General features: G+C 36.9%; 1 protein-coding gene across 1 annotated transcript; it reads left to right on the top strand.

Annotated features, from left to right (window-relative positions):
- The first annotated feature begins 283 nt into the window (after positions 1-283).
- Positions 284-25968, top strand: slc13a4 (solute carrier family 13 member 4). Its single transcript, XM_062994534.1, has 15 exons — positions 284-382; positions 3933-4061; positions 6226-6362; positions 9721-9896; positions 10142-10196; positions 10273-10306; positions 10406-10590; positions 12674-12793; positions 12887-12988; positions 13081-13182; positions 13690-13796; positions 13932-14068; positions 22584-22745; positions 25406-25543; positions 25740-25968. The coding sequence occupies exons 1-15, from the start codon at positions 284-286 to the stop codon at positions 25875-25877; spliced, it is 1821 nt and encodes a 606-aa protein (XP_062850604.1). The 3' UTR covers positions 25878-25968.
- The last annotated feature ends 460 nt before the right edge of the window (positions 25969-26428 follow it).

Below are 26428 nucleotides of genomic sequence, written 5' to 3'. Positions count from 1 at the left end.
TGGACAAAAGTAAGGTCAACTGCGAATAGGACGTTTAGAATTACATGAAGCCGCGTTCATTAATTTTAGGAAAGATTTCTGAAGTCAATATCCGCTTAGAGTTTTTGGAGTTTGCGTAGCAGTGTAACTGTTGCGTAGGAAATCGTACCAAATTGACAGCAGTTAAATTTAGCCAAGCCGACTTGATAGTAAAACTTTGAAGTCTGCCGATGTTACGGGAAAAACAAGACAACGTCTGACAACGTAAGGCAAAGATTCTCAGATGAGGGTGGAAACTGCAAAAATGGACCAGGTCAGAAAAATGTGGGCAGCAAGGAAGCTAATTCTTGTGGTCATGATCCCACTGTCGTTGCTTCCTCTGCCTCTCATCCATCCGAGCAGTGTAAGTATTTGCCCGAAACTGAATATTATGCTCATACAGCCAACAAAAAATAGATAAGCCCCAAAACAGCACAACACTAAAGTCAAATCAGTGAATTTAACATCACACATGTAACGGGGAAATGAAAATGCTGTTTTTATACGCGTTGAAAAACTAAAAATGATAAGTTTCAGAAAATTGTGCTTACTGTATTTTTGTAATTTTGATTCCTAATCGATTTGTCAAGACTACCTATTCGTATCTCGCCCATCTCCACGGTTGGCGTTCAAGTAGTGTGTTTTAAATTGTGTTAATATTGGTAGCCGACAAATGAAGAAATACAGCTATGTAGTATGTCGTATAGTATGTAGCTGGAATTCTTAGCTTAAAAACGCATTTACATCAGGGAATTCTGGGGGCTTCAGCCGCGGTATAATGCTTTGTGTTTCGGATTTTTGTCTTTTGGTCCCGGGGTTTCTTTTACTCCTAGGGGACCTTAATTAATTTAACGTTAGATTATAATTAACGGATCAGCTAATTATAGATGACATATGATGCTTACCTGCTTACCTGCTAGATACGTATGGTAGATTTTATATTTTAAACTTGATAGTGTGTAAAATCATCCTAAACGCATATTAAGTGGTAATTATAGTTGAAAGGGAAGGTAATTTAGTATTAATTGAAAATGAAACTAGTTTCTAGTTAATCTGAAAATGTTTGCTCCCGAAGTCCTGTGATGGTATTTCTGCCTTGCACCCAAATGAGTTGATAAAAATGAAATGTCTTTAGTGTATAACATTCATGTAATACATTATCAATTATTTAAACCACCTTACTTTAAAATGTATTATGGTGAAGTATATAGAAATTAAATGAAATGAAAACATACAAGGAGAAGTCTCAGTAAAAAATAAAGATTTTTGTATATTTGTTGATACAATTTAACATAATTTTGAGTTTAAATGAAAAACATCTGGTTTTCTTGACAAATGTCCATGTGCACTATTATTCAATCCCAGCATCAGTACTTGGTGAAACATTCTTTTGCCTTGATAACTTTTAAAAAGAGATTTTGCTAAGTGCTAACAAGCTTTTAACAGCTCTCTTTTGAAATCTTCACTCATTCTTATTATGCAAAAGCTTCCAGCTCATTGAGTTTTGAAGGCTTTCGTGCTAACTGCTTTATCCAAACCCCACCACAGATTTTTTAAGTGTTAAGACTGAAAAGGCCACTTCAAGATATTCCAGATATTCCGGTAGATAATTTGCTGAATCACAGATTGTCTGCATTGGATGCACTGATACATATTTTCCATAGATTTGCAGTCTTTCATCGAATGGCAATAAATTTTTCAGAGATTAGATTAGGTCTGGTTAATTTGGGGGCCAGTCAATGGCATTAATGCCTTCGTCATCCAGAAACTGTCTACATACTCTGGTCAAATGAGGTTGGGCATTGTCCTGCACCAGGAAGAATCCAGGGCCCACTGCACCAGCTTAAGTTCTGACAGTGGCTCTGAGGCTTTCATCCCGGTACCTAATGGAAGTCAGGATGTTTTCGGCACATGGAGGTTTGTCCTACCCTACAAGGATATGCCTCCAAGCTGTATTATCTTTATAAAATAAAGAGTTAAAAAGATTGCATAGCAGTTTTTTATAAATTACAAACTTTTTTTTCTGATTTAAGAGATATGTATGTTTACAGTCATTGGAATTTGTCCACTTAAGTATTACTGGTCTGAGACTTGCAATGAAGTTACAAATATTAATAAGACACCACCTGGCATCATGTTATATTTTGACTTCACTAAGTAAAGCATGTATGTGTCTCTGAAGAGAATTGTTTATTTAAATTTCCAGCAGCTTTTGCAGATGGTGTTTGTGTACATAGAGTCTGGGATTCTAGTCCAACATACCAAATCACACAAATATGTTAGTTTTTCTCTTGGAGCCAATTTTTTTTTTTGCTTGATAGATAGATAGATAGATAGATAGATAGATAGATAGATAGATAGATAGATAGATAGATAGATAGATAGATAGATAGATAGATAGATAGATAGATAGATAGATAGATAGATAGATAGATAGAAAATAATAGAAATAGATAGAAAAATATTTTTTTAAGGGTTTGTCTGGCTAAAATGACAATCAGCCTGAGGTCTTAATGAGTTTTTAATTTAATGATTTTTTTTGTCTAAATCAGAAAATGCTATTATCTTCTTTCTAGGTAAATAATCATTATTACTTCAAGACTCATGGTTTTGCAATATTACTAAAGTTAATGCATTTTTTTGTAATTAAATGTTTCTGTAGTTATGCTTTAGCAAATAATTATTAGATTGTTCTTAGTAAATAATTGCAGATAATCATTTTTCCTTCTGTGCCTTTAATGAATTTATTGCCATTAGATAAAAGAAAAAAAATTACTTAATTTAAGAGCTCAGAAAGGTTCAGATTAAACTACTAAGTAAATTGTCTTCTAAAATTCTTTTAGCGATAAACAGATTAGAGCCAAGCAAAACACCATGTGCTGCACTGAAGCTTAATCTACCAGCTATGCACATTACGGCAGCATGCCCTCACCTTTGAGCCTGGGTGCAGACAGCAGGAGATATGAGTGTATTAGGGGGGAATTAGGTGGCGTTACTGGTTGAGAAACCATCAAGTTGCAATAATACAAGCAAGACAAGCCTTGAGTGTGATCATTTAACCCCACAATTGTTGACTATGTTTATTGCATTACTGTATGACTATAGTTTATATAAGAAAGTATTAACTTGCTTGGCTGCTTTTAGTCTGTTATAAAACCTGATTAATTTTAACCTGATTAATTTTAACCATTAATCACCTGATTAACGTTTTTTTCTGCTACAGCCTAATGTTTAGTGCACAGTATTAGACAACAATGTATGCCAGTATGTATGTCAGAAAAAAAAAATCTAACATTTCATTATTATGTTCTTGGCTCAGATAAGTGCATAGAATCTGCAACCACTAATAAAACAATTCTATTTTGCTATTTCAAATACAGCATTTTTCATAACAAATTATATAATCAGCAAAACAATTTAAGTGCAATGTTGAACCTTTTTAGAAAATGAACATTCATTTAAAAATTTCTTAAGAATTGTGGGATTGAATAAATTTTTTTTTTGCTTTGAACAGTGGCTACATATTTATTAATTTGAATAAGTGTCTGATAAATTTACATGTTTAAAAACATTCTGAAAGAAATTCTGAAATTTAGATATTTTTCAAAGGTTTAATTTTCTTTAATCAAGCTGTAACACTAATTGTATGATTTGCAATAAAAACATTGTATTAAGTTCAAGAGAAAATGGAAGCATTTTTTCTAGGTTGTCTGTGAATTTACTAGGTAGACTGTGAATAACTTAGAGAGAGAAAAGTGAATTAGCAGAAAGTTTCTCTATTTAAAAAAAGTGTAGTTCTGTAGATGCAATACATACTATTCTACTTAACATCTATATTAGTATCCAGTAGTATCTATGAGTCTTAATAGCAAAATGAATATCCAAACATACTGTTGTCTTTTTTTTACCTTTAGGAGTCCTCCTGTGCCTATGTGTTAATTGTAACAGCAGTGTATTGGGTATCAGAAGCAGTGCCCTTGGGGGCCGCCGCATTGGTGCCAGCTTTCTTGTACCCGCTGTTTGGGGTTCTCAAGTCAAGTGAGGTCAGACAACTTTTTTAGCTTATCTAGTATTAATGTAAAATTACTATGTTAAAAAGTGGTCCTATGTCAAAGTGGACATTTTAAAAAGAAGTCATTTCTACAATGGTCAGCATGGTATGTTTGCATTAACAGAAAGTATTACAAATATATATAATATAATATAATATAATATAATATAATATAATATAATATAATATAATATAATTAATATAATATAATATAATATAATATAATATAATATTTTTAAACACAGTTTATTTACCACGATGTATTTAAACACCTTACAGCTCTGTAAAAGTAGTTGTTTGCTTTGTGGAGGGCGATTTTCACCAGTAAAGTAAAATGTGCTTTAAAAAAATGTAGGGACAGACATTAATGATTTGCAAATCATTTTAAACGCAATTAAACCAATGTAATTTTTGTATATATGCACATTCTAAACTGTATGACTACAACACAGTTGGGTCAGGTCATATTTGGTATTCAAGCAATCCAGTGTAGCACCTCTCTATTACTACAAAACCAATGATGTAGTCTGTGCAAAAGATGGATTGGCGACAATTTACCAGATCAAGCAAGGGTATCTCTAAACAAATATAGATGGTGTTGCTTTGAACTGTGTATGTTCCCTTTGTGTTGTTGAGGTATGGCCTTTGCTTTGTATAGTAGAGTCCTAACTTGCATTTGTAGATGCAGTTACAAACTGTGTTTTTATTAGACAAGGGGTTTTCCAAGCATCTCAGAGCCCATGTTGTCATAATTTATAACAGATACATCATCCATCCATCTGCACTGCTGTCAGAGAGAGATAGAAAGACATTTAATATTGGTTTTGGGCCTTGATTTTTAAACATAAAGATTTCTCCTAGCTCTTAAAAAAGTGAGCTTTTTAATAATTTTGTTTTAGTGGCCTTTGTTTTACATGCTTTAACATTTTCAGCCTTCTTGGTCTAAATTTGATTCAGCTATTTTCTAATTAAGGAATAAGCATGTATTTTCATTAAATAAGGAATAAGCATGTATTTAAATTTTTTAAAAGTTGATAAGATAAAACAATGAACATCTCTGCTGTGACCTGTTTAAATTAAAAGTTTATAAATCATTGTTTTATATTAAATTTTCATTTTACCTACTGTCATTTTACCTACTTGGAATTGGGTTCAGTATTTTAGTAAGTAAGCTCTTGATTTACATCAAATATAATATTAAAATAAATTCTAAAAAGATCAGATTCAAGTTTTTATTGATATATGTTTATGCTCATTGTGATTGGGTAATATAAAATATTCTATTGTTTAAACACAGAAGCGTATTCACTATCTGTCTCAGATTTTTGGCCCCCACTCAACAGTGGATAATTTAAAAGAATGATGCGGGTACATCATGTTTAACCATAGGGATGTAAAACCATGGTGGTACAGTAGCTGTTTATTTTTCCAGACATAGGCCTTGCAAAGAGTTAAATATGCACCTCATTAGACCAGATAATCTTTTTCCTTATGTTGCTAGAGTCCCTTACACACTGTTTAGCAAACTCCATGTCTTTCACCTAAGATATGGCCTTGAGCTCTTTTAAAGTGACTGTTGTGTTTTCTTTTACCTTGTTGACCAAGGCACTTCTTGTCTGGATCCCAATTTGGCAAAGTTGTACCAAGTTTGGCAAAAATGTACCAAGCTTCTTTTATTTATTGAGATTTTACAATTATTGAGGTCTTTGTTGTACTGAGTACAATTAAAGCCTCGGTTATGACCTGATCATAGTCGTGCCACAATTTGATATTGGAAAATTTGATCCACAGTTTTTGGACTTTATGCCTTGGTTTTGTTGACAAATTGCAGTAGGTGCTGTCAACAGAGTTCTAGACAAATATCAAGGATAATTAAAGCAAATAAGATTACAATTTTGTACCTGATCACAATTTTGAGTGCCAGAGACATTTCAGTTTTTGGTTTAGTTTTTGAAAAACTAAAATCATGTTTTCACTTCACCATTTTGAGTGATTAAGTGTTGATTGCTATGTAACTTAGCAGCACAATGAAGTGCTATAATCACGATCCTGATTTAACTTTTGATTAAACTGTTGATCAAACTTTCAACTGTGTTTAATTCAGTTAAATAAATGAAATGTTCATTTTACAGAGTGTTTTTTATTTTTATTTTTAGGTAGCTTCTGAGTACTTTAAGGACACCACACTACTGCTAATGGGAGTTATATGCCTTGCTGCAGCCATAGAAAAATGGAACCTGCATAAGCGCATAGCCCTTCGCATGGTCATGATAGCAGGGGCCAAACCTGGAATGTATGTCATGCTTGCACAATTTTACACATATACAAAGTCCTAAAAAAGAAGTGCAATGCTGTGAAAAAGTATTTGCCCCTCACCCAATTGCTTCTATTTTAGTTAACTGATTAAGATCTTTCTACCACAGTCATGGCTAAAAGTTTTGAGTCTGACACAAATTTTGGTTTTCTCAAAGTTTGCTACTTCAGTGTTTTTAGATGTTTTTGTCAGATGTTTCTATGGTATACTGAAGTACAATTATAAGATTTTTTTTTTTTACTGACAAATACATCAAGTGTATGCAAAGACTCAGTATTTACAGTGCTGACCCTTCTTTTTCAAGACTTCATCAACTTCTGGGCCAAGTCCTGACAAGCATCCATGGCAACCCATTCCTGCCTAATAAGTGCTTTGAGTTTATCACAATTTCTGTTTGTTTTTTGTTTGTCCACCCACTTTTTGAGGATTGACCATAGGTTCTTAATGGGATTGAGATCTGGATGTTTCTTGGCCATGGACCCAAAATTTCAATGTTTTGTTTACTGAGCCACTTAGTTCTCACTTTTGTCTTGTGACATGGTGCTCCATCATGCTGGAAAAAGCATTGTTTATCACCAAATTGCTCCTTGATCACTGGAAAAAGCTGCTCTTTGAGGCTGTCTTAATACCGATTCATGGTAGTGTTCTTAGGCAAACTTGTGAGTGAGTCCACTCTCTTGGATAAGAAGAGAACATAAACGTTCTCATGATGCTTAACTGTTGGCATGACACAGGACTCATGGTAGCACTTACCTTTTCATCTCCAATCTTCTAAAATAATTTTGTCAGATGTCCCAAACAGTCTAAAAGGGGCTTCATCAGTTTATCAGTCATTTTGTGGCAGGGCTGAAATTTAGTGAAAATGTGATTAGGTTACTTTCCATGGCAGGGAATGACTTTGCAACTAATTGCAATTCATCTGATTACTCTTCATAACAATCTAAAGTTAATGCAAATTGCCACCATAAAAACAGAAGCAGCAAACTTTGTGAAAACCAAAATGTGCCAGTCTCAAACCTTAATTTTCATTCTTTTGAGCCATTTAGAGGTGGACTTGTGTGTATGCTTCAAATCACTGTCCTGCTGCATAACGCTGGAGCTTTAAGTCATGAATGGTACATAGACTTTAACTGAGGCAAGTGAGGCCTACAGTTCTTTAGATGTTCATCTGGGTTCTTTTGTGACTTCATGAATGAGCCAGCCATCGATGTACAAACCACATTTCCAGAAAAGTTGGGAATCTTTTGAAACAAATGCAATAAAAACTGAAATCTGTAAATTGTTAATTCACTTGAACCTTTTTTAACAAACCAAAGAATAAAGAAAAGTCGTTTCAAACTTAATTCTGTATAAATTAAATATAACAAATTTAGAAATTAATGCCTGCAACACACCCAAAAGCTGGGACAGAGTCATGTTTACCACTGGGTCACCCCTTTTCTTTTAATTTTTATGCATTTGGGAATTAAAGATACTCATTGTTGCAGTTTTACAAGTGGATTTTTGCCCATTTCACTGTACACAAGACTTAACAGTCTGCTTAGCAGTCCATGGTCACTGCTGTGTGATCTTCCTCTTCATAATGCATCATTTCCAATAGGAGCAGGCCGGTCAAGCATGCTGTTGTAACTCTATGTCTAAGAAGCCACAGTGTTGTAACTCATGAAGAATGAGGCCTGGCATTGTCCTGCTGAAATAGACATGGGGTTCCTGGTAAAGAATGTCAATATAATACTCTGCATTAATGGTACCTTCACATCTCTGCAGTTTGGCCATGCCGTTGGCACTGATGCACCCCCATGCAATCACAGATGCTGGCTTTTGCATGTTTTATTTCTAAAAGTCTAAATGGTCTTTTCCATCTTTTGCATGTAGAATCTGACTTTAGTTTTTTCTCTAAAGCAAGATGAAATTTGCAGAACACATTTTCACTGTATTTTGGTTCATCTCAGATGACTTTAGGCCCAGAGAACTGTGTTAAGTGACAGAGATTTTTCTAAGCCCATGGGGCTACACGTTATATAATACATAATGGTAGCATGACAGTTTCTCAAAAAACACTGACTTGGTCACATACACTGATCAGCAACAACAATTACTGACTGTAGTCCATCTGTTTCTCTGCATGCTTTGTTAGCCCCCTTTCATGCTGTTCTTCAATGGTCAGGACTCTCCCAGGACCACCACAGAGTAGGTATTATTTGGGTGGTGGGTCATTCTCAGCACTGCAGTGACACTGACTGGTCACTGGTGTGTTAGTGTGTGTTGTGCTGGTATGAGTGGATCAGACACTGCAATGCTGATGGAGTTTTTAAACACCTCACTTCACTGCTGGACTGAGAATAGTCCACCAACCAAAAATATATTTAGCCAACAACGCCCTGTAGGCAGCGTCCTGTGACCACTGATGAAGGTCTAGAAGATGACCAACTCAAACAGCAGCAACAGATGAGAGATCGTCTCTGACTTTACACCTACAAGGTGGACCAACTAGGTAGGAGTGTCTAATAGAATGGACAGTAAATTGACACTATATTTAAAAACTCCAGCAGCATTGCTGTGTCTGATCCACTCATACCAGCACAACACACACTAACACACCACCACCATGTAATTGTCACTGCACTGAGAATCATCTACCACCTAAATAATACCTGCTCTGTGGTGGTCCTTACCATTGAAAAACCGGGTGAAAGCGGGCTAAAAAGGTATGCAGAGAAACAGATGGACTACAGTCAGTAATTGTAGAACTACAAAGTGGTGGATGTTACTTTTATACTTACTCTTGATGACCTCACCAGTTAAACTGCTAATTGTGGTACCTTCCAGAACAGTTGAACTGTTTTTGAGTATTTTGCAGGCGTCGCCTGTTTTGTTTTTCTTAAATTTACAAAACACATATAGGTTTGTCAGTGAAACCACTGAAAATGTTTTTTGTACTTTTATTGTTAAATAAAATTTCAAATAATTTAACAAATTACAATTTTAGTTTGTATTGCATTTTAGAAAGTGTCCAACTGTTCTGGAAATTGGGTTTGTTTTCTTAATAAAATTTTGGTCGGCTGGCCAATCCTGAAAAGGTTTACCACTGTTCCAAGTTTTCTTTATTTTTTTTTTTTTCCTTTAAACTTTTTTAAAATAGTTTTTAATTGATTATACATTACATTAAAGGTGTGAATAAATCTGAAATGATTTTTACATCACAAACAGGCATTTTAACAGGGGTGTGTATACTTTTAATAACAAGCTAATATTGCTCTAATCTGCTAAAGACCAACACTGATTTATTACAGATATGAGTTGTGTCAAAGTACCTGGTTCGGCTAATGTGTTACAGGTTGGTATTAGGATTTATGTGCTGCACAGTGTTTTTGTCAATGTGGCTGAGTAACACCTCCACTACAGCCATGGTGATGCCCATTGCAGAGGCTGTGCTACAGCAGCTCATCTACACAGGCATTGCTGACTCACATGATGACTCAGACACAGTGGAGACACAGGAAGATGAAAAAGGTAAAAGAGAGTTCCTTTTCACACCTAATTTTGGTAAAAATGGTCCATTTCACAACACCAATGTTTTTGTAATATGGAACCAGATATGGTTGCTAATTCCAAACATAATTTTTAATATTTCAAATATTAAAATATTAAATACATTATTGAAATAACAAAAAACAAACATAATTGAGTATGCCCCACCTTTGTAGGATACTGTGATACTGTCATTTATTTTGTCATAGTTCTTTCTTGTATTGCAGAAAAAGAAGTGAAACTGAACAAGAATCCACTTAAGCTTTTGTATTGCAACAATAGGTAAACAGTAAAACATAAGCTTCCTAAAAAACCTTGTTTGACATACATTATAATGTATCTCTTTTTATGTCCATAGCTGTATGAAGCCAGAGATCTCTGTAGTATCTGAGGTAAGACCTACATTAACATTTAATTTTCATCAACCGCTGGGTGCACAGCATGAATACCCTGGACTGGGAACCAATTTACAAACAAATTGTACTCTGCAGACTGTAATTGATGTCCCTGTGCCAAAGAAACCCAACATCCGAAGGGACTCCATGTACCCTACCAAGAGGGACCACATGATCTGCAAGTGCTTGTCCCTAAGCATTACATACGCAGCCACTATTGGCGGGCTTATTACAATCACTGGTACCTCTACTAATCTCATCTTTGCAGAGCAGTTCAACAAGTAAGCTATTCCTTGTTATTATTATCATCATTATTTTAAGTTAATATTCACAGTTGTGGTCAACATTATTGGAACCCTTGACTGTTTAGTATAAAAAAGCCAATATCCTCAGAAATAAGTCAATTTATACGAACTTTGTATCATTAGAATATTTTAATAGCAAATCCAAATACATTTAACAATAAAGGTGACATGTAAACGTGCATTCAGTCATTTCAAAAGAAATAAAGAAGAAGTATACTATATGAGATGGAGAGGATTCAAAGGACCCTTCCCTAATACTTGATTGCACAACCTTTGGTAACACTGACAGCCTCCAAAAGTTTTCGTAGCCATCTTTAAGCTTCTTGCACCTGTCTGCTGATAATTTCTTTTACTGTAATTCTCTCAAGCTCTTGAATATTTTAAGGTTCCTTTTTTCCAATAGCATATTTCAGCTTTCTCCAAAGATGTTCAGTTGGATCGAGATCAAGACTAATTGCTGGTTTAAAATAGTAAATTTTTCCCTCCTTTAACCTGTGTACTTGTGTATTTTTATATGGTTGTTTGGGTCATTATCCTGCTCTTTAAAAATCCATTTTGTCTGACTCAAACTAGTTTTCTATGGGAGCACATTTCGCTCTAAAATGATCTGATAATTCTCATATATCATTGTTCCTTTAACATGTTAAAGGCATCCAGTCCCAGAGTCAGCAGAGCAGCCTGACAACATAGTAGCAAACGTCTTGATAACATTACAAACTGTTAAAGCCAACATGTAAAGATCATTGAAGGTAGTTTTGTACCCCTTTAGACTGCCCTTTGCAAGGAACAGTGAATACAAGCATTAAAGTCACTATTCCTTGGCTAATTTTAATATTTTGGTATTTTCTTTGTCTTCTGCTTATCAATTATATGGGTTTATATACTCTATATATGAATTTACTATTAAAGTATACACTTAAGTAAAACTTTTGTATAACATTTAGTTGTTTTATAATTTTGTTTTGTATAACATATTTGTTGCAATCTGCACACTGTGAATATATAAATGTATTTAAAGTATATAAGTATTAAGTATTTAAGAAGTATATTTTATATAAAATTTATGTTAGTATATTTACAACACAGTTTTCTGCATTTTTAAATAGAAAATAAAAATAATATACATATATATTTTTTACATTAAATCAGGCACACTTTTCCATGAGCATTTATTGGCATCTTAAAAATAAACAGCAGTTTTTATGTAACTTTGTTGTACAACATTGAACAGAGATTTTAAACGTATTTTGCGAATTTGGTTTTTTTTCTTATAAGTAGTTTGAGAATCTTCCTTAATGGTGATTTGCTGTTAACAGCACCACAATGAGGGTGTATTACTGGGTGTAATCTAGAGCTGTTTTTTCACCTTTGCATGTGTTTGATAGGTGGGAGGAAACTGGACAAAGAAAAAATATGCAAAACTGTGACTGAATATAAAAACCTTAATTTGAAAAAGTTGAAACAGTATGTGAAACAAATAAAAGCAGTAAAGAAGTAAAGTCATTTGTAAATTTACTTTGACTATATAACATTTAATGCAAAAACTTGATCAGTTTCTTTTGTAAATTTACATTTAATCTGAAATGAATGCATGCAGGTCATACAAAACCAGGGCAATTCAAGATTAGGAACATTAGAACATGTTTAATTAACATATTAGGTAATAAAGTACATGAATTTAAAACCAGCATGTATCTGTTATGAATATCTTTACATGGGTTTGAAAATAAGTGTCATTGAACACCATTCACAAATGTAAGCCACTAGCAAAGAAATGGGTAACTTCTTTCTTCTTTGGATTGTGTTTTAGGCAGTTTAAATGGGTATACTATCTTCCTGGCAGGCATCAATTGTAAAATATTAAATATTGTTTTTGTTTTGTTATAAGAATACAATGTACAATTTTCTAATTTCTGTTTTATAAAAATTTCTTGTATTATTTCAACTTTTTGAAGGTGAGGTTTGTAGAACTGATTAAATGCATTACATTTAAAACTTATTTACACAATGTTTTATTGATACATGAGAAAGTACCTAACCTCAATTGTAACTTTTTTAGCCGATACCCAGATGCTAAAGTAATTAACTTTGGGACATGGTTCATCTTCAGCCTGCCTATTGCACTTATTATGTTGCTGTTAACTTGGATCTGGCTTCACTTCCTGTTTCTTGGATGCAAGTAAGGATGAATTGATGAATTGATGTTTCTTTAAGCATAAATTATTTAACCAAAATGATTTTTGTGTAAAAACCTAAAATGTCACATGCTTAGTTTTATAGACACCTGTTCTTGGAGTAAAAAACGCAAAACAAAACGTGAGATTCTCTCTGAGAAACGCATCTATGAGGAGTACCAGAGGCTTGGACCCATTAGGTATAAGCAAATAATGGGTATTACTGATTACAAAATTAAAAAAAATGTTTGGAACACTTCAAACATCTTTTTTTTTTTTTTTTACCAAACAGCTATCCTGAAGTTGTGACAGGCCTCTTCTTTATTTTGATGACTTTGTTGTGGTTCACAAGGGAACCTGGATTTGTGCCTGGCTGGACATCTCTATTTGAGAAGTGTGTGAAGATCTCATGTACTTTTTCCACATCTGTACCATGAGTACATCTTTAAAGTTCAATAAAATGTACCCCAATCGCAGAAATGTTGTAACAGTACATAAAAAGCAAAAAAATGTGTATGGGTGGCACAGCCCACCACAGATGAGATCTCGAGCTTTCTAGTTCGAACCTCAGCTGTGCTATTTACCTGGCAAGGTATCCAACAAGCACAGTTTGCTGTGCCTGAGGAACAGAGGGCAAAGTGGCTCTTAATTGCTGCTGAAACTGCAGACTCTACTGGCTGATTGAGGCAACACGATAGGTGGATGAATTTCAGACAGCAGTGTAAAATACTGCTCTCTGTAAGATTCTGCCTCAGATGGGTAAAAAGAAGCAATCAGCACTTGTCGGTGGGGGCATGTGATAGTTTTCAGCTCTTTTTGATCAGCACAGAGGAAATGCAGAGTAGAGAGAGTTTTTAATAAAGTTTTAATTTTTAACCTTGTCATGCATTCTCCCTTGCAGAAAAGGCTACAGGACTGATGCCACAGTCTCAGTGCTTCTTGGCTTCCTTCTCTTCCTTATCCCTGCACGCAAGCCCTGGGCATCTGCCTCCTCTAACAGAAATAAAGGTCTAAACAGTCATAGACTCTCAGGATACCATAATGCAAATAGCTTGTCCTATGTTAGGTGCACTGAAACAATATTATTACTTCCTGGTAAGATTGGATAAATGCTGCATTCTCTTCTCTTCTCTTCTCTTGCAGTGGAATGTTTCAAGGAGGATGAAGAGGAGGAAGACCCTATGGCACCTATGATTACATGGAAAGACTTTTTGAGACTAATGCCTTGGGAAATTGTGATTCTGGTTGGAGCAGGGTATGCACTGGCAGCAGGGTGTAAGGTAGGCCAAAAACATCCAACTGCAAACAAAAATGACATACTAACAGATAAAATATTATGAAATATTTAGTCAATATTTAGCAAACCTTTCTGAGGTACAAACACATTTTCACACACACACACACACACACACACACACACACACACACACAGAATCAAGGATACCAATTGATGAAGTGTTTCAGGTGTTATTTTGTCCCAGTCCTCCTGCAAACACATCTTAAGGTGTGCAACAGTACAGGGTTGTTGTTGTCGCTACTGGGGACAAGTCAGTACGCATACTTGTCTTCCACAGCCATGCCTTGGTAATGTGTCCAGCATGTGGTTTGGCAATCTTGTTGAAATAATGTTGCTATCAGTGCAATTTATTTTTGCCAAGGGCACTGACACAATCCCATACCATGACAGACAGTGGCTTTTGGACTTGTTGCTGATAACAGTCTGGATGGACCTGTTATCTTTGGTTTAGATCACACAATGTCCGTTACTTCCAAAAAGACCTGGAATACTAATTTGTCTGACTACAATACATATTTGCACTGTGTGATGGTCCATTTCAGATGCAACTGAGCTCAGATAACTCAACATAGCTTCTGGAAATGGTTAACAAAAGGCTTCTCTTTTGCACAGAAAATTTTCTAAGGTTAGTGGCATTTGTAAATGTAACTCCATATTGTACTGCTTGACAAAGGTTTGCCAAGGTATTCCTTTGGCCATGTGGTTATATCAGCTATTGATGAATGATGGTTCTTGATGCAGTGCTATCAGAGGGAACAGAAAGCAAGAGCTTATGCCTGCATCCTTGCCCTTTGCACTAAAATTCCTCCAGATTCTTTAAATGCACTATAGTGAGATAAATATGCAAAATCCATTCCAATCTTTCTTTTGAGAAACTTTTTTTTAAACATGTCAATCATTTTCTCACACATTTCTTGACAAACTGAAGATGCTCTGCCATCTTTGCTCCTCAGAGACTCAGCCTTTTATGGATTTGTTCCTAATCATGATTACAATCACCTATTTAAAATCACATAATTTATTTAACCTAATTACCCCAAATTTCCCAGTGCCAATGTGTTACATGCCTAAATTATATGAACAGATGTACAGTGTATCACAAAAGTGAGTACACCCCTCACATTTCTGCAAATATTTCATTATATCTTTTCATGGGACAACACTATAGAAATAAAACTTGGATATAACTTAGAGTAGTCAGTGTACAGCTTGTATAGCAGTGTAGATTTACTGTCTTCTGAAAATAACTCAACACACAGCCATTAATGTCTAAATAGCTGGCAACATAAGTGCATAAGTCCAAATTGTGCCCAAATGTGTCATTGTCCCTCCCTGGTGTCATGTGTCAAGGTCCCAGGTGTAAATGGGGAGCAGGGCTGTTAAATTTGGTGTTTTGGGTACAATTCTCTCATACTGGCCACTGGATATTCAACATGGCACCTCATGGCAAAGAACTCTCTGAGGATGTGAGAAATAGAATTGTTGCTCTCCACAAAGATGGCCTGGGCTATAAGAAGATTGCTAACACCCTGAAACTGAGCTACAGCATGGTGGCCAAGGTCATACAGCGGTTTTCCAGGACAGGTTCCACTCGGAACAGGCTTCACCAGGGTCGTCCAAAGAAGTTGAGTCCACGTGTTCGGCGTCATATCCAGAGGTTGGCTTCAAAAAATAGACACATGAGTGCTGCTCAGACCATACGCCGCACACTGCATCAACTCAGTCTGCATGGTCGTCATCCCAGAAGGAAGCTGACGCACAAGAAAGGCAGCAAACAGTTTGCTGAAAACAAGCAGTCCAAGAACATGGATTACTGGAATGCCCTGTGGTCTGACAAGACCAAGATAAACTTGTTTGGCTCAGATGGTGTCCAGCATGTGTGGCGGCGCCCTGGTGAGAAGTACCAAGACAACTGTATCTTGCCTACAGTCAAGCATGGTGGTGGTAGCATCATGGTCTTGGGCTGCATGAGTGTTGCTGGCACTGGGGAGCTGCAGTTCATTGAGGGAAACATGAATTCCAACATGTACTGTGACATTCTGAAACAGAGCATGATCCCCTCCCTTCGAAAACTGGGCCTCATGGCAGTTTTCCAACAGGATAACGACCCCAAACACAACCTCCAAGATGACAACTGCCTTGCTGAGGAAGCTGAAGGTAAAGGTGATGGACTAAACCCAATTGAGCATCTGTGGCGCATCCTCAAGTGGAAGGTGGAGGAGTTCAAGGTGTCTAACATCCACCAGCTCCGTGATGTCATCATGGAGGAGTGGAAGAGGATTCCAGTAGCAACCTGTGCAGCTCTGGTGAATTCCATGCCCAGGAGGGTTAAGGCAGTGCTGGATAATAATGGTGGTCACACAAAATATTGACACTTTGGGCACAATTTGGACATGTTCACTGTGGGGTGTACTCACTTATGTTGCCAGCCATTTAGACATTAATGGCTGTGTGTTGAGTTATTTTCAGAAGACAGTAAATCTACACTGCTATACAAGTTGTACACTGACTACTCTAAGTTATATCCAAGTTTTATTTCTATAGTGTTGTCCAATGAAAAGATATAATGAAATATTTGCAGAAATGTGAGGGGTGTACTCACTTTTGTGATACACTGTATATTAACAATAGAAATTGACCAGACAAAACATGACATATCTAAAATATCATACTGTCTGCAAAGAAATAAAAGTCAATGTAAGAAAACCTGTGTTTTTACTTTTTTTGTTTCCATACTGTCCCACTCCCAACTTTTTCTGATTTGGTGTTGTGTGTATGTATGTATGTACAGTGTATCACGAAAGTGAGTACACCCCTCACATTTCTGCAAATATTTCATTATATCTTTTCATGGGACAACACTATAGACATGAAACTTGGATATAACTAAGAGTAGTCAGTGTACAACTTGTATAGCAGTGTAGATTTACTGTCTTCTGAAAATAACTCAACACACAGCCATTAATGTCTAAATAGCTGGCAACATAAGTGAGTACACCCCACAGTGAACATGTCCAAATTGTGCCTAAAGTGTCAATATTTTGTGTGACCACCATTATTATCACTGCCTTAACCCTCCTGGGCATGGAATTCACCAGAGCTGCACAGGTTGCTACTGGAATCCTCTTCCACTCCTCCGTGATGACATCACGGAGCTGGTGGATTTTAGACACCTTAAACTCCTCCACCTTCCACTTGAGGATGCGCCACAGGTGCTCAATTGGGTTTAGTCCATCACCTTTACCTTCAGCTTCCTCAGCAAGGCAGTTGTCATCTTGGAGGTTGTGTTTGGGGTCGTTATCCTGTTGGAAAACTGCCATGAGGCCCAGTTTTCGAAGGGAGGGGATCATGCTCTGTTTCAGAATGTCACAGTACATGTTGGAATTCATGTTTCCCTCAATGAACTGCAGCTCCCCAGTGCCAGCAACACTCATGCAGCCCAAGACCATGATGCTACCACCACCATGCTTGACTGTAGGCAAGATACAGTTGTCTTGGTACTTCTCACCAGGGCGCCGCCACACATGCTGGACACCATCTGAGCCAAACAAGTTTATCTTGGTCTCGTCAGACCACAGGGCATTCCAGTAATCCATGTTCTTGGACTGCTTGTCTTCAGCAAACTGTTTGCTGGCTTTCTTGTGCGTCAGCTTCCTTCTGGGATGACGACCATGCAGACCGAGTTGATGCAGTGTGCGGCGTATGGTCTGAGCACTGACAGGCTGACCTCCCACGTCTTCAACCTCTGCAGCAATGCTGGTAGCACTCATGTGTCTATTTTTTAAAGCCAACCTCTGGATATGATGCCGAACACGTGGACTCAACTTCTTTGGTCGACCCTGGCGAAGCCTGTTCCGAGTGGAACCTGTCCTGGAAAACCGCTGTATGACCTTGGCCACCATGCTGTAGCTCAGTTTCAGGGTGTTAGCAATCTTCTTATAGCCCAGGCCATCTTTGTGGAGAGCAACAATTCTATTTCTCACATCCTCAGAGAGTTCTTTGCCATGAGGTGCCATGTTGAATATCCAGTGGCCAGTATGAGAGAATTGTACCCAAAACACCAAATTTAACAGCCCTGCTCCCCATTTACACCTGGGACCTTGACACATGACACCAGGGAGGGACAACGACACATTTGGGCACAATTTGGACATGTTCACTGTGGGGTGTACTCACTTATGTTGCCAGCTATTTAGACATTAATGGCTGTGTGTTGAGTTATTTTCAGAAGACAGTAAATCTACACTGCTATACAAGCTGTACACTGACTACTCTAAGTTATATCCAAGTTTCATGTCTATAGTGTTGTCCCATGAAAAGATATAATGAAATATTTGCAGAAATGTGAGGGGTGTACTCACTTTCGTGATACACTGTATGTCCGTGTATATATACAGTACTTTGCAAAAGGCCACCACTAACTTTGTTGTTTTAGCAAACTTTTAATAACCAACCATATTTATTTTTTGGTCTCTTCATTAAAATACAAACAAATATACATGAAATATGCACACAAAAACACAATTTTTTAAAACAAAATGGCTTTTACATCAAAAGTCAGTTTTGTGTGACCTCCCCTGGCACTGAGCACAATTTAAACTCTTTTGGGGAGACTGTGTTGAAATTTTCTTAAGTATATTATACTAGGTATATAGACCCCAGAATACTTCTGGTATATTGTACCAGCACTTTAGATTAGATTGTTCTTTCTCTGTCTAGGTGATCCCATACTGACTCTGGGGAGGCCAGTCTAAGACTGTCAGTAATTTATCACCTGTTTTTCTCTCCAAACATGATTTCATGGGATGTTATTATGCTGAATTTTTTTAATCAGGTGCTTTTCAGAAGAAATGGCATGATAAAATAAAATCCTGTTCTTTTCAGCATTCATGATCCCTTCAGTCTGCACAATATTGCTAACACCACTGTGGCTATATTTATCAGAGTAGCTTGACAGTTTTTTATGCAATGCCATCGGAGAGCTCAAACATCGTGCACATTCCACAGTGGTTTCCGGCTTTGTCTTACATGGACACACCACTGTTACAATGCCAAGTTTTTTATGTAAAAATATGAGACCAAGATGGATCATTTTAGAACTTTTTTCAGTGGTAATTTTACTTATAATCTGTTCAGTTTAAATTGACAAACAAATTGGAAAAATTTAAGGGTGGAAAATAATAAATAGTGTTTGCATATTTATGTCTACCCTTAAAGTAATACTTTGGTGAAGTACCGTTTGATTTTATTACAACATTCTACCTTTGTGGGTAGGAGTCTTTCAGCATGGTACATCTTGACTTGGCAATCTTTGCCCACTCTTTCTTGCAAAGGTGCTCCACATCTGTCAGATTGCAAGGGCATCTCTTGTGCACAGTCCTTCTTTTCCTTACTTTAGATAACCCATAGATTTTTAATTGGATTTAGGTCTCTGACTGGGAAAAAACTTTGATCTTCTTCTAGAGAAGTCATTCTTTTGTTGATGTTGAGGCATGTTTTGGGTCGTTGTCTTGCTGAAAAGTAAAACTCCTCTTCATCAGCTTTTTAGCAGAGGTAAAAAGGTTTTGTCTCAAAATTGACTGATATTTGGAAGTGTTAAAAATTCCCTTCACCTTGACTAAAGCCCCAGTTCCAGCCAATGAAAAACAGACCTGGATGATTTCTTGCCCTTTTACCCCACAGCCCAGACATATGAAGAAATTATTGTCACGTATAGTACACAACTATTACTTACCAGAAATGTTGCTGTAGGCCTTTTGGAAGCCCCTGGACCAGTTTACTTCTTTCTCCACTTGTTGATGACCATCTTACTTGTGTTCTATGTAATGCCTTGGAAATGTTTTGTTCCTTTTTCCTGACTGATACATTTCAGCAATGAGATTTCTTTTATACTTCGTGAACTCTTTGTGGACCATCTTTTGTGGACAGAACAGCTAAACTTTATAAGCGTTTAATCAGAATCACTTTGTTGGCATGTATCACTGACTACTTCGGTGACTTGCCGTTGGGGTGGGTTTGGCATCAAGCCTTCAGCTCTTGTCCCATCATCAGCACAACATGGGTGCCAGCAGTGGATGCCTGGACAGCAGTGTGGCATGAAAAATGCAAAAAGGGTGGATGCTCATCCCAATCATTCTGTTACCGGTCTTCCAGCAGCACCACCTTTGTTAAGTTCAGATAAATGACTCCACAAGTGCTCTGGGGAAGTTGATGACCAACCACCCACTTAGCATCCGGACCAGTTGTGCCAAACTTTTTGCCCTTGTGCAGCTGTGCAGCTCTCTCAGCAGGCCAAATGAGAGAATATGCCATCCTGCAGACAGTTTATGAGTTCAGGGATCTCCTGGGTAGGGACTGCATAGACCTCAAGGCACATAGTGAAATAGCCCAACTGCGCTAGCTGTTGTAATAACTTGTAAAAAGGAGTCCAGTGCCAGACTGTCTCTCAGCCAGCAGACTGAACTCAACAGTGTTTGTGTAAGTGCCCAGCTGGTTAAAAGCATTGCAGAGATCTGAATCTAACTGCACCACTTGCTGCCCCCCCTCCCCCCTTTTTTTTTTGACACCAATGAAATTGGGGTGCATTACAAAAAAGAAGTCATAATCTGGATTTATTAGACAGAACAGAGGCAGACAAAGGAAATCAATACTTTTTGCAAAAAAGGTGAGCAATAAACCAATTGATCAAGCTTAATCAAAACACTTGTAAAAACATTTTGGGTAAGCTGACGAGTTACAAATCTTACAAATCTTAAAGAATTTTTAGAGATTCTGTATTGAAGCAGTGCTTTTAGACACCTTGCTCTACATTTTCTAATATCAGGTATTATTGGAAAAGACGATTATGTTAGCAAAAACGGTTGCACAAAGTACTAAATGCAGGGGTGTCAATAATTGTGACAGATGTGTTGTGTTTAATGCATTTAAATTTTTGCCTTTAAATTTAACGAAACTAAAAGGGTTATTTTTATGTATTTAGTGTGAGACTGAGCAAAAAAAGACATTTTAACTGTGTTTGTATGGCAGAGATAAAGACTGCATTCCAAATAACTTAATACTGCACAACAATGCAACATTCTGTCGAACTGGTGATAAATATTTTACAAAGAATTCAGTGAAATTGGAGGGCTACCAAGCATTAACCACCTGTTTAAGCTCCTGCCACAACATCTAAATAGGATTATTTGCTCTTGTGCTTTTGGCAAACCTGCACTATGATTGGTGGTACAGCCAGCAAGCAACACATTGCAACAGTCAAAGCTAGAGCATATAAAACCATGTACAAGTTTCTCTGCATAATGTGCCAATAACAAAAGTTTATTGTTCGCTGTATTTCTCAAATTGAAATATTCAGTTTAAGAATTGTTACATATGTGTAAACCAAATATAAATAAAGCATCATCAATTGTAATGCCAGTCTTTAGCTTTTACATAATAATAATAATTTCTAGTTCTAGGATAAAACTGGTAAATTTATTCCAAGCAGAATTCACACAGTGAATTGTGATCACAGGGTGTTTGCTTATTTTTTAAACCAACTAGACAGATCAAAGCTGAGTAAACTAGTGAAATCTGGTAAAGGATACAACTACATTGGGTGAAAAAGAAAAAAATAATAAATAGAAAAAATACACATGGGTACTCTTAGCAACACTTATGTTAAGATATAAATAAGGCTTTATAGCACATTAAGAGTGTTTGGGGGATAATTTGTCAATGCAAACAGCAATTAGTTTTTTTTAAAAACTAAATTAGCAATGTACCCAATATAAGTATATGGAAATACCAAAACTTCATGCACATTTGGCAGCATTTGAAGGCTAGCACACCAGCGCTGAGATTCTGAACACCCCGGTTCGAATCTCGGCTCTGCTACCGGTCAGCTGGGTGCCATTTAGCGGGCACAATTGGCCACCAACTCTGCTGGGTGGGAAAAGCACGGACTAAGTCAGTGGGGTCTTCAAACGCTGTGTAAGGACCCTGGTTAGCAGACAAAGGCGCCTGTGCAAAAGTGGATGAGCCTCTTGTGCGAATCCACCAAAGCACAGGAAAAAAAAGAAGGGATTGAAGGACTGCACACGTCGGATGGGGCGTGGAGCAGGCAAGTATATCCTCCTCGAACGCAATCAGGATCCCCAGCAGCGGAAGACTAATTGGCTACGCTAAATCGGGAGAAATAGGGAAAAAAATGCATAAATAAAGAGGAAAAACTCTATCCACACTAGTAGATATATTTAATGATTTAAAATAATTAAGAATTATATGTTTATATTGGTAAATATGAATGTGTGCACAGCTGCAGAGTTCATGTGACATAAAAAACTCATCATCATTTTATGTGCTTCATTCGTGTACTGACAATCAAAATTAAAACATTATTTTAAGGTATTACAGAAATCAGAGCAGCTGTTAACATTGAAATGAAAGTTTAAAAATCATTTAATACTGCACCGTTAAATGTCACTATTCTCACTCTGTACTGTGAATGAACTGTGCAGGTATCAGGACTCTCTATGTGGATTGGACAACAATTGGAGCCAATGAATGGATTGCCTATATGGGCTGTCACTCTGCTTGCCTGTCTGCTTGTATCTGCTGTGACCGAGTTTGCCAGCAATCCTGCCACACTTACTGTGTTTCTCCCCATACTTTCTGCCTTGGTAAGAACACAACATGGTAGATTTCTGGGTTTAGAACTGTCACTGTATAATTTAAGGCTGCATTTTTATTAAAGCAACAGCAATGCTCACCTAACACTAAAAGCTCAGGGGTTTTAATGCATTCTTCTGAATGCAATGGCCCAGTGATACCAGGATTGTTAATACAATGCTACATTACTCTAGTATTACTGTACTGTAAATTGCTTTCATTAGATCAAATAAAAATCTCACACGAATTAATACATTAAAAGCTGCACTATGCAGTCTTATACAACCCCAAATCAGAAAAAGTTGGGACAGTATGGAAAATGCAAGTAAAATAAAAATGCAGTGTTCCTTACATTTACTTATTACTACTTACTTCCTTAATACTTATTTAATTGCAGACAGTTTGAACCCAAGATATTTCATGTTTTGTCTGCTCAACTTCATTTCATTTATTAACAAACATCCATTCCTGCATTTCAGGTCTGCAACATATTCCAAAAAAAGTTGGGACGATTTAGGGCTAGTAATGAGGTGAAAGAACTAAATAATGATGTGATTCCAAACAGGTGATTGTAATCATGGTTTGGTACAAAATCAGCATCCAGGAAAGGCTGAGTCTTTGATGAGCAAAGATGGACAGAGGATCTCCAGTTTGTCAACAAATGTGAGAAAATTATTGAAATGTTTAAAAACAATGTACCTCAAAGAAAGATTAAAAGAGATTTGCATATTTCTCCCTCTACAGTTAAGCAATAGAACACGAGAGGGAGTGTGTTATCGCGAATAACATCACGTCTGTGATTCGGTCGGCGAGTGCCGTAGATCATCACAGCCGTAATGTTATTCGTGATAACACACGACCTCAAGTGTTCTATTGCTTTTATACAACAGTTTTTACAAAATAAAGAAAGAAAATAAATCAAAGAAGCCCTGAATTTCATATTAAATATGCTTTAATATTGACAATACCTTCCGCCAAAAAGAAGTTCCACAACAAATATAAAGTTTAACACTACAAAGCAGACATCCCAAGTTGCAAAAACTCATTTTAGGGAGGTAAGAACAACAAGAAGAAAAAGGCAAGAACCTCCGAAGGGAAAAAAGGAAATAAAAAACCTCTCACACACACCAAAGGATTATGGATGATAACAGAACTCTTAGGAGCTGCTAACTGGGCTATTAAGCTAACTGTTCGCATCACAAACACATTAATGTTCCCCACACAGTGCGCTAGATTGTGTATCAGATCGCGGATTTATGTTCCCTACACAGTGCGCTAGATTGTGTATCAGATCGCGGATTTATGTTCCCTACACAGTGCGCTAGATTGTGTATCAGATCGCGGATTTATGTTCCCTACACAGTGCGCTAGATTGTGTATCAGATCGCGGATTTATGTTCCCTACACAGTGCGCTAGATTGTGTATCAGATCGCGGATTTATGTTCCCTACACAGTGCGCTAGATTGTGTATCAGATCGCGGATTTATCAGATTGTAAGGTCGGAACTACCTGTTGTATAATGCATAATATCATTCAACGATTCAAGGAATCGGGAGGAATTACAGTGCGTAAAGGCCAAGAGCCCAAGCTTAAGCTGAACGCCTGTGATCTTCGATCCCTCAGACGGCACTGCATCAAGAACCACATGGGCAAACCTTTGTCAAGCGCTACAATACAGAGTTGCATGCACAAATGCCACTTAAAACTTTACTGTGTAAAAAAGAAGCCTTATGTTAACCATGTCCAGAAGCGGCGTCGACTTCTCTGGGCTCAGAGGCATCTAGGATAGACCATCAAACAGTGGAAACGTGTATTGTGGTCAGATGAATTAGCATTCCAGGTCTTTCTTGGAACAAAATGGACGCTGTGTGCTCCGGACCAAAGACAAAAACGGCCATCCAGACTGTAATCAGCAACAATCAGCAAGTCCAAAAGCCATGGTATGGGGTTGTGTCAGTGCCCTTGGCAAAGGTCATTTACACTTCTGTGATGGCAGCAACAATGCAGAAAAGTACATTGAGGTCTTAGAGCAACATATACTTCCTTCAAGACGTCACCTTTTCCAGGTACATCCATGCATCTTTCAACAAGACAATGCAAAACAACATGCTGCACACATTACAAAGGCATGGCTGCGGAAGAAGAGGGTACAGGTACTGGACTGGCCTGCCTGCAGTCCTGACCTGTCCCCAATAGAGAATTTTGAAAGGAAAAATGTGACAATGATGACCCCGTACTGTTGCACATCTTAAGATGTGTTTGCAGGAAGTATGGGACAAAATAAAACCTGAAACACTAAATCACTTGGTATCCTCGGGGCCAAAACATCTTTTAAGTGTGGTGAAAAGGAATGGCAACATTACAAAGTGGTAAATGCTTTACTGACCCAACTTTTGTTGGAATGTGTTGCAGGCCTGAAATACAGGAATGGATTTTTATTAATAAATGAAATTAAGTTGAGCAGACAAAACATAAAATATCTCAGATTCATCCTGTCTGCAATCAAATAAAAGTCAAAGTAAATGTAAGGAGCACTGTGTTTTTTTATTATTTGCATTTTCCATGCCGTCCCAACTTTTTCTGATTTGGGGTTGTATTAGACAAATATTGATGTAACAGAACATGTACTGAAGTCTCTGATGTAACCTCTGTTCTTCTTCACCCTATCAGTCTGAAACTCTGCAGATAAACCCTTTGCACACACTCATCCCAGCCACCATGTGTGTGTCTTTTGGAGTTATGTTGCCTGTTGGAAACCCTCCAAATGCAATTGTGTTTAGTTATGGACATGTACAGATCAGTGACATGGTAAGATGTCAGCAGCCAGTTACACTGGTTCTGGTTTTCAGTTTTGGTCATGCCTAAAAAGTTCTCATAACAAATATATACAAAATAGATTGTATGAACTTTACAGACTGGCTTGCTCAAAGCCAATCTGATTACAATACAAATTGCCAAAAAAAAATACATGTAGTCCTGCAAAATTTCTTTATTGTTTTCTCAGGTTAAGGCTGGTTTTGGGGTGAATCTGATTGGAGTTTTGGTTGTCATGCTGGCCATAACCACATGGGGTGTTCCACTTTTTCAACTCTCCGGGTTTCCTGTATGGGCAGTAATGAGAAACACTACCGGCAGCTTATAGTCAGAAGGGAATGGAAATGAACTTATTTGTATAAGTGACCGTAACATTTTATTCTTACAGAAACAAATAGACAATGTATGCTGAAGAATACATGAGTTTATCCTTTAAATGTTTATTTTTTTAAGTTCCTTTAAGTGAAAAACAAAAATAGTGAATGGTTGTGACATTTAGTCAATCTATTTAGAACTTATGTATTAAGTTTTTATGTGATTAATATAATTTTATGTGGTTTAGGCATTTGTACATGTATGTTACATTTAATGCATTTAGGTTAACCACACAATTATTAAAGCCATTATTACCAGTTATTTGACTTGGTATTCTTTGTTTACTGATAATTTTAAGTGCATTTGGTAATGGTTGTTTTTACAAAGTGAGATTAGAAAAGAATTCTTTACTCTGTTGCCTAATTTTCATGTCATTAGTCTTTACAAACAGTCACCTTTACAAACAGTATCATAAAACATAATGGTCTGTATTGCAATAAAATACAACTGTCTATAAAGAACATTTATGATTAAGACTATTTCCCCAACAAGTAAATAAACTTC

The sequence above is a fragment of the Trichomycterus rosablanca genome, chromosome 1 (genome assembly GCF_030014385.1).
Source record: "Trichomycterus rosablanca isolate fTriRos1 chromosome 1, fTriRos1.hap1, whole genome shotgun sequence".
Classification (NCBI taxonomy): Eukaryota; Metazoa; Chordata; class Actinopteri; order Siluriformes; family Trichomycteridae; genus Trichomycterus; species Trichomycterus rosablanca.
Note: the sequence above shows the minus strand (reverse complement) of the source record. Positions and strands in the feature narration are given on the sequence as shown.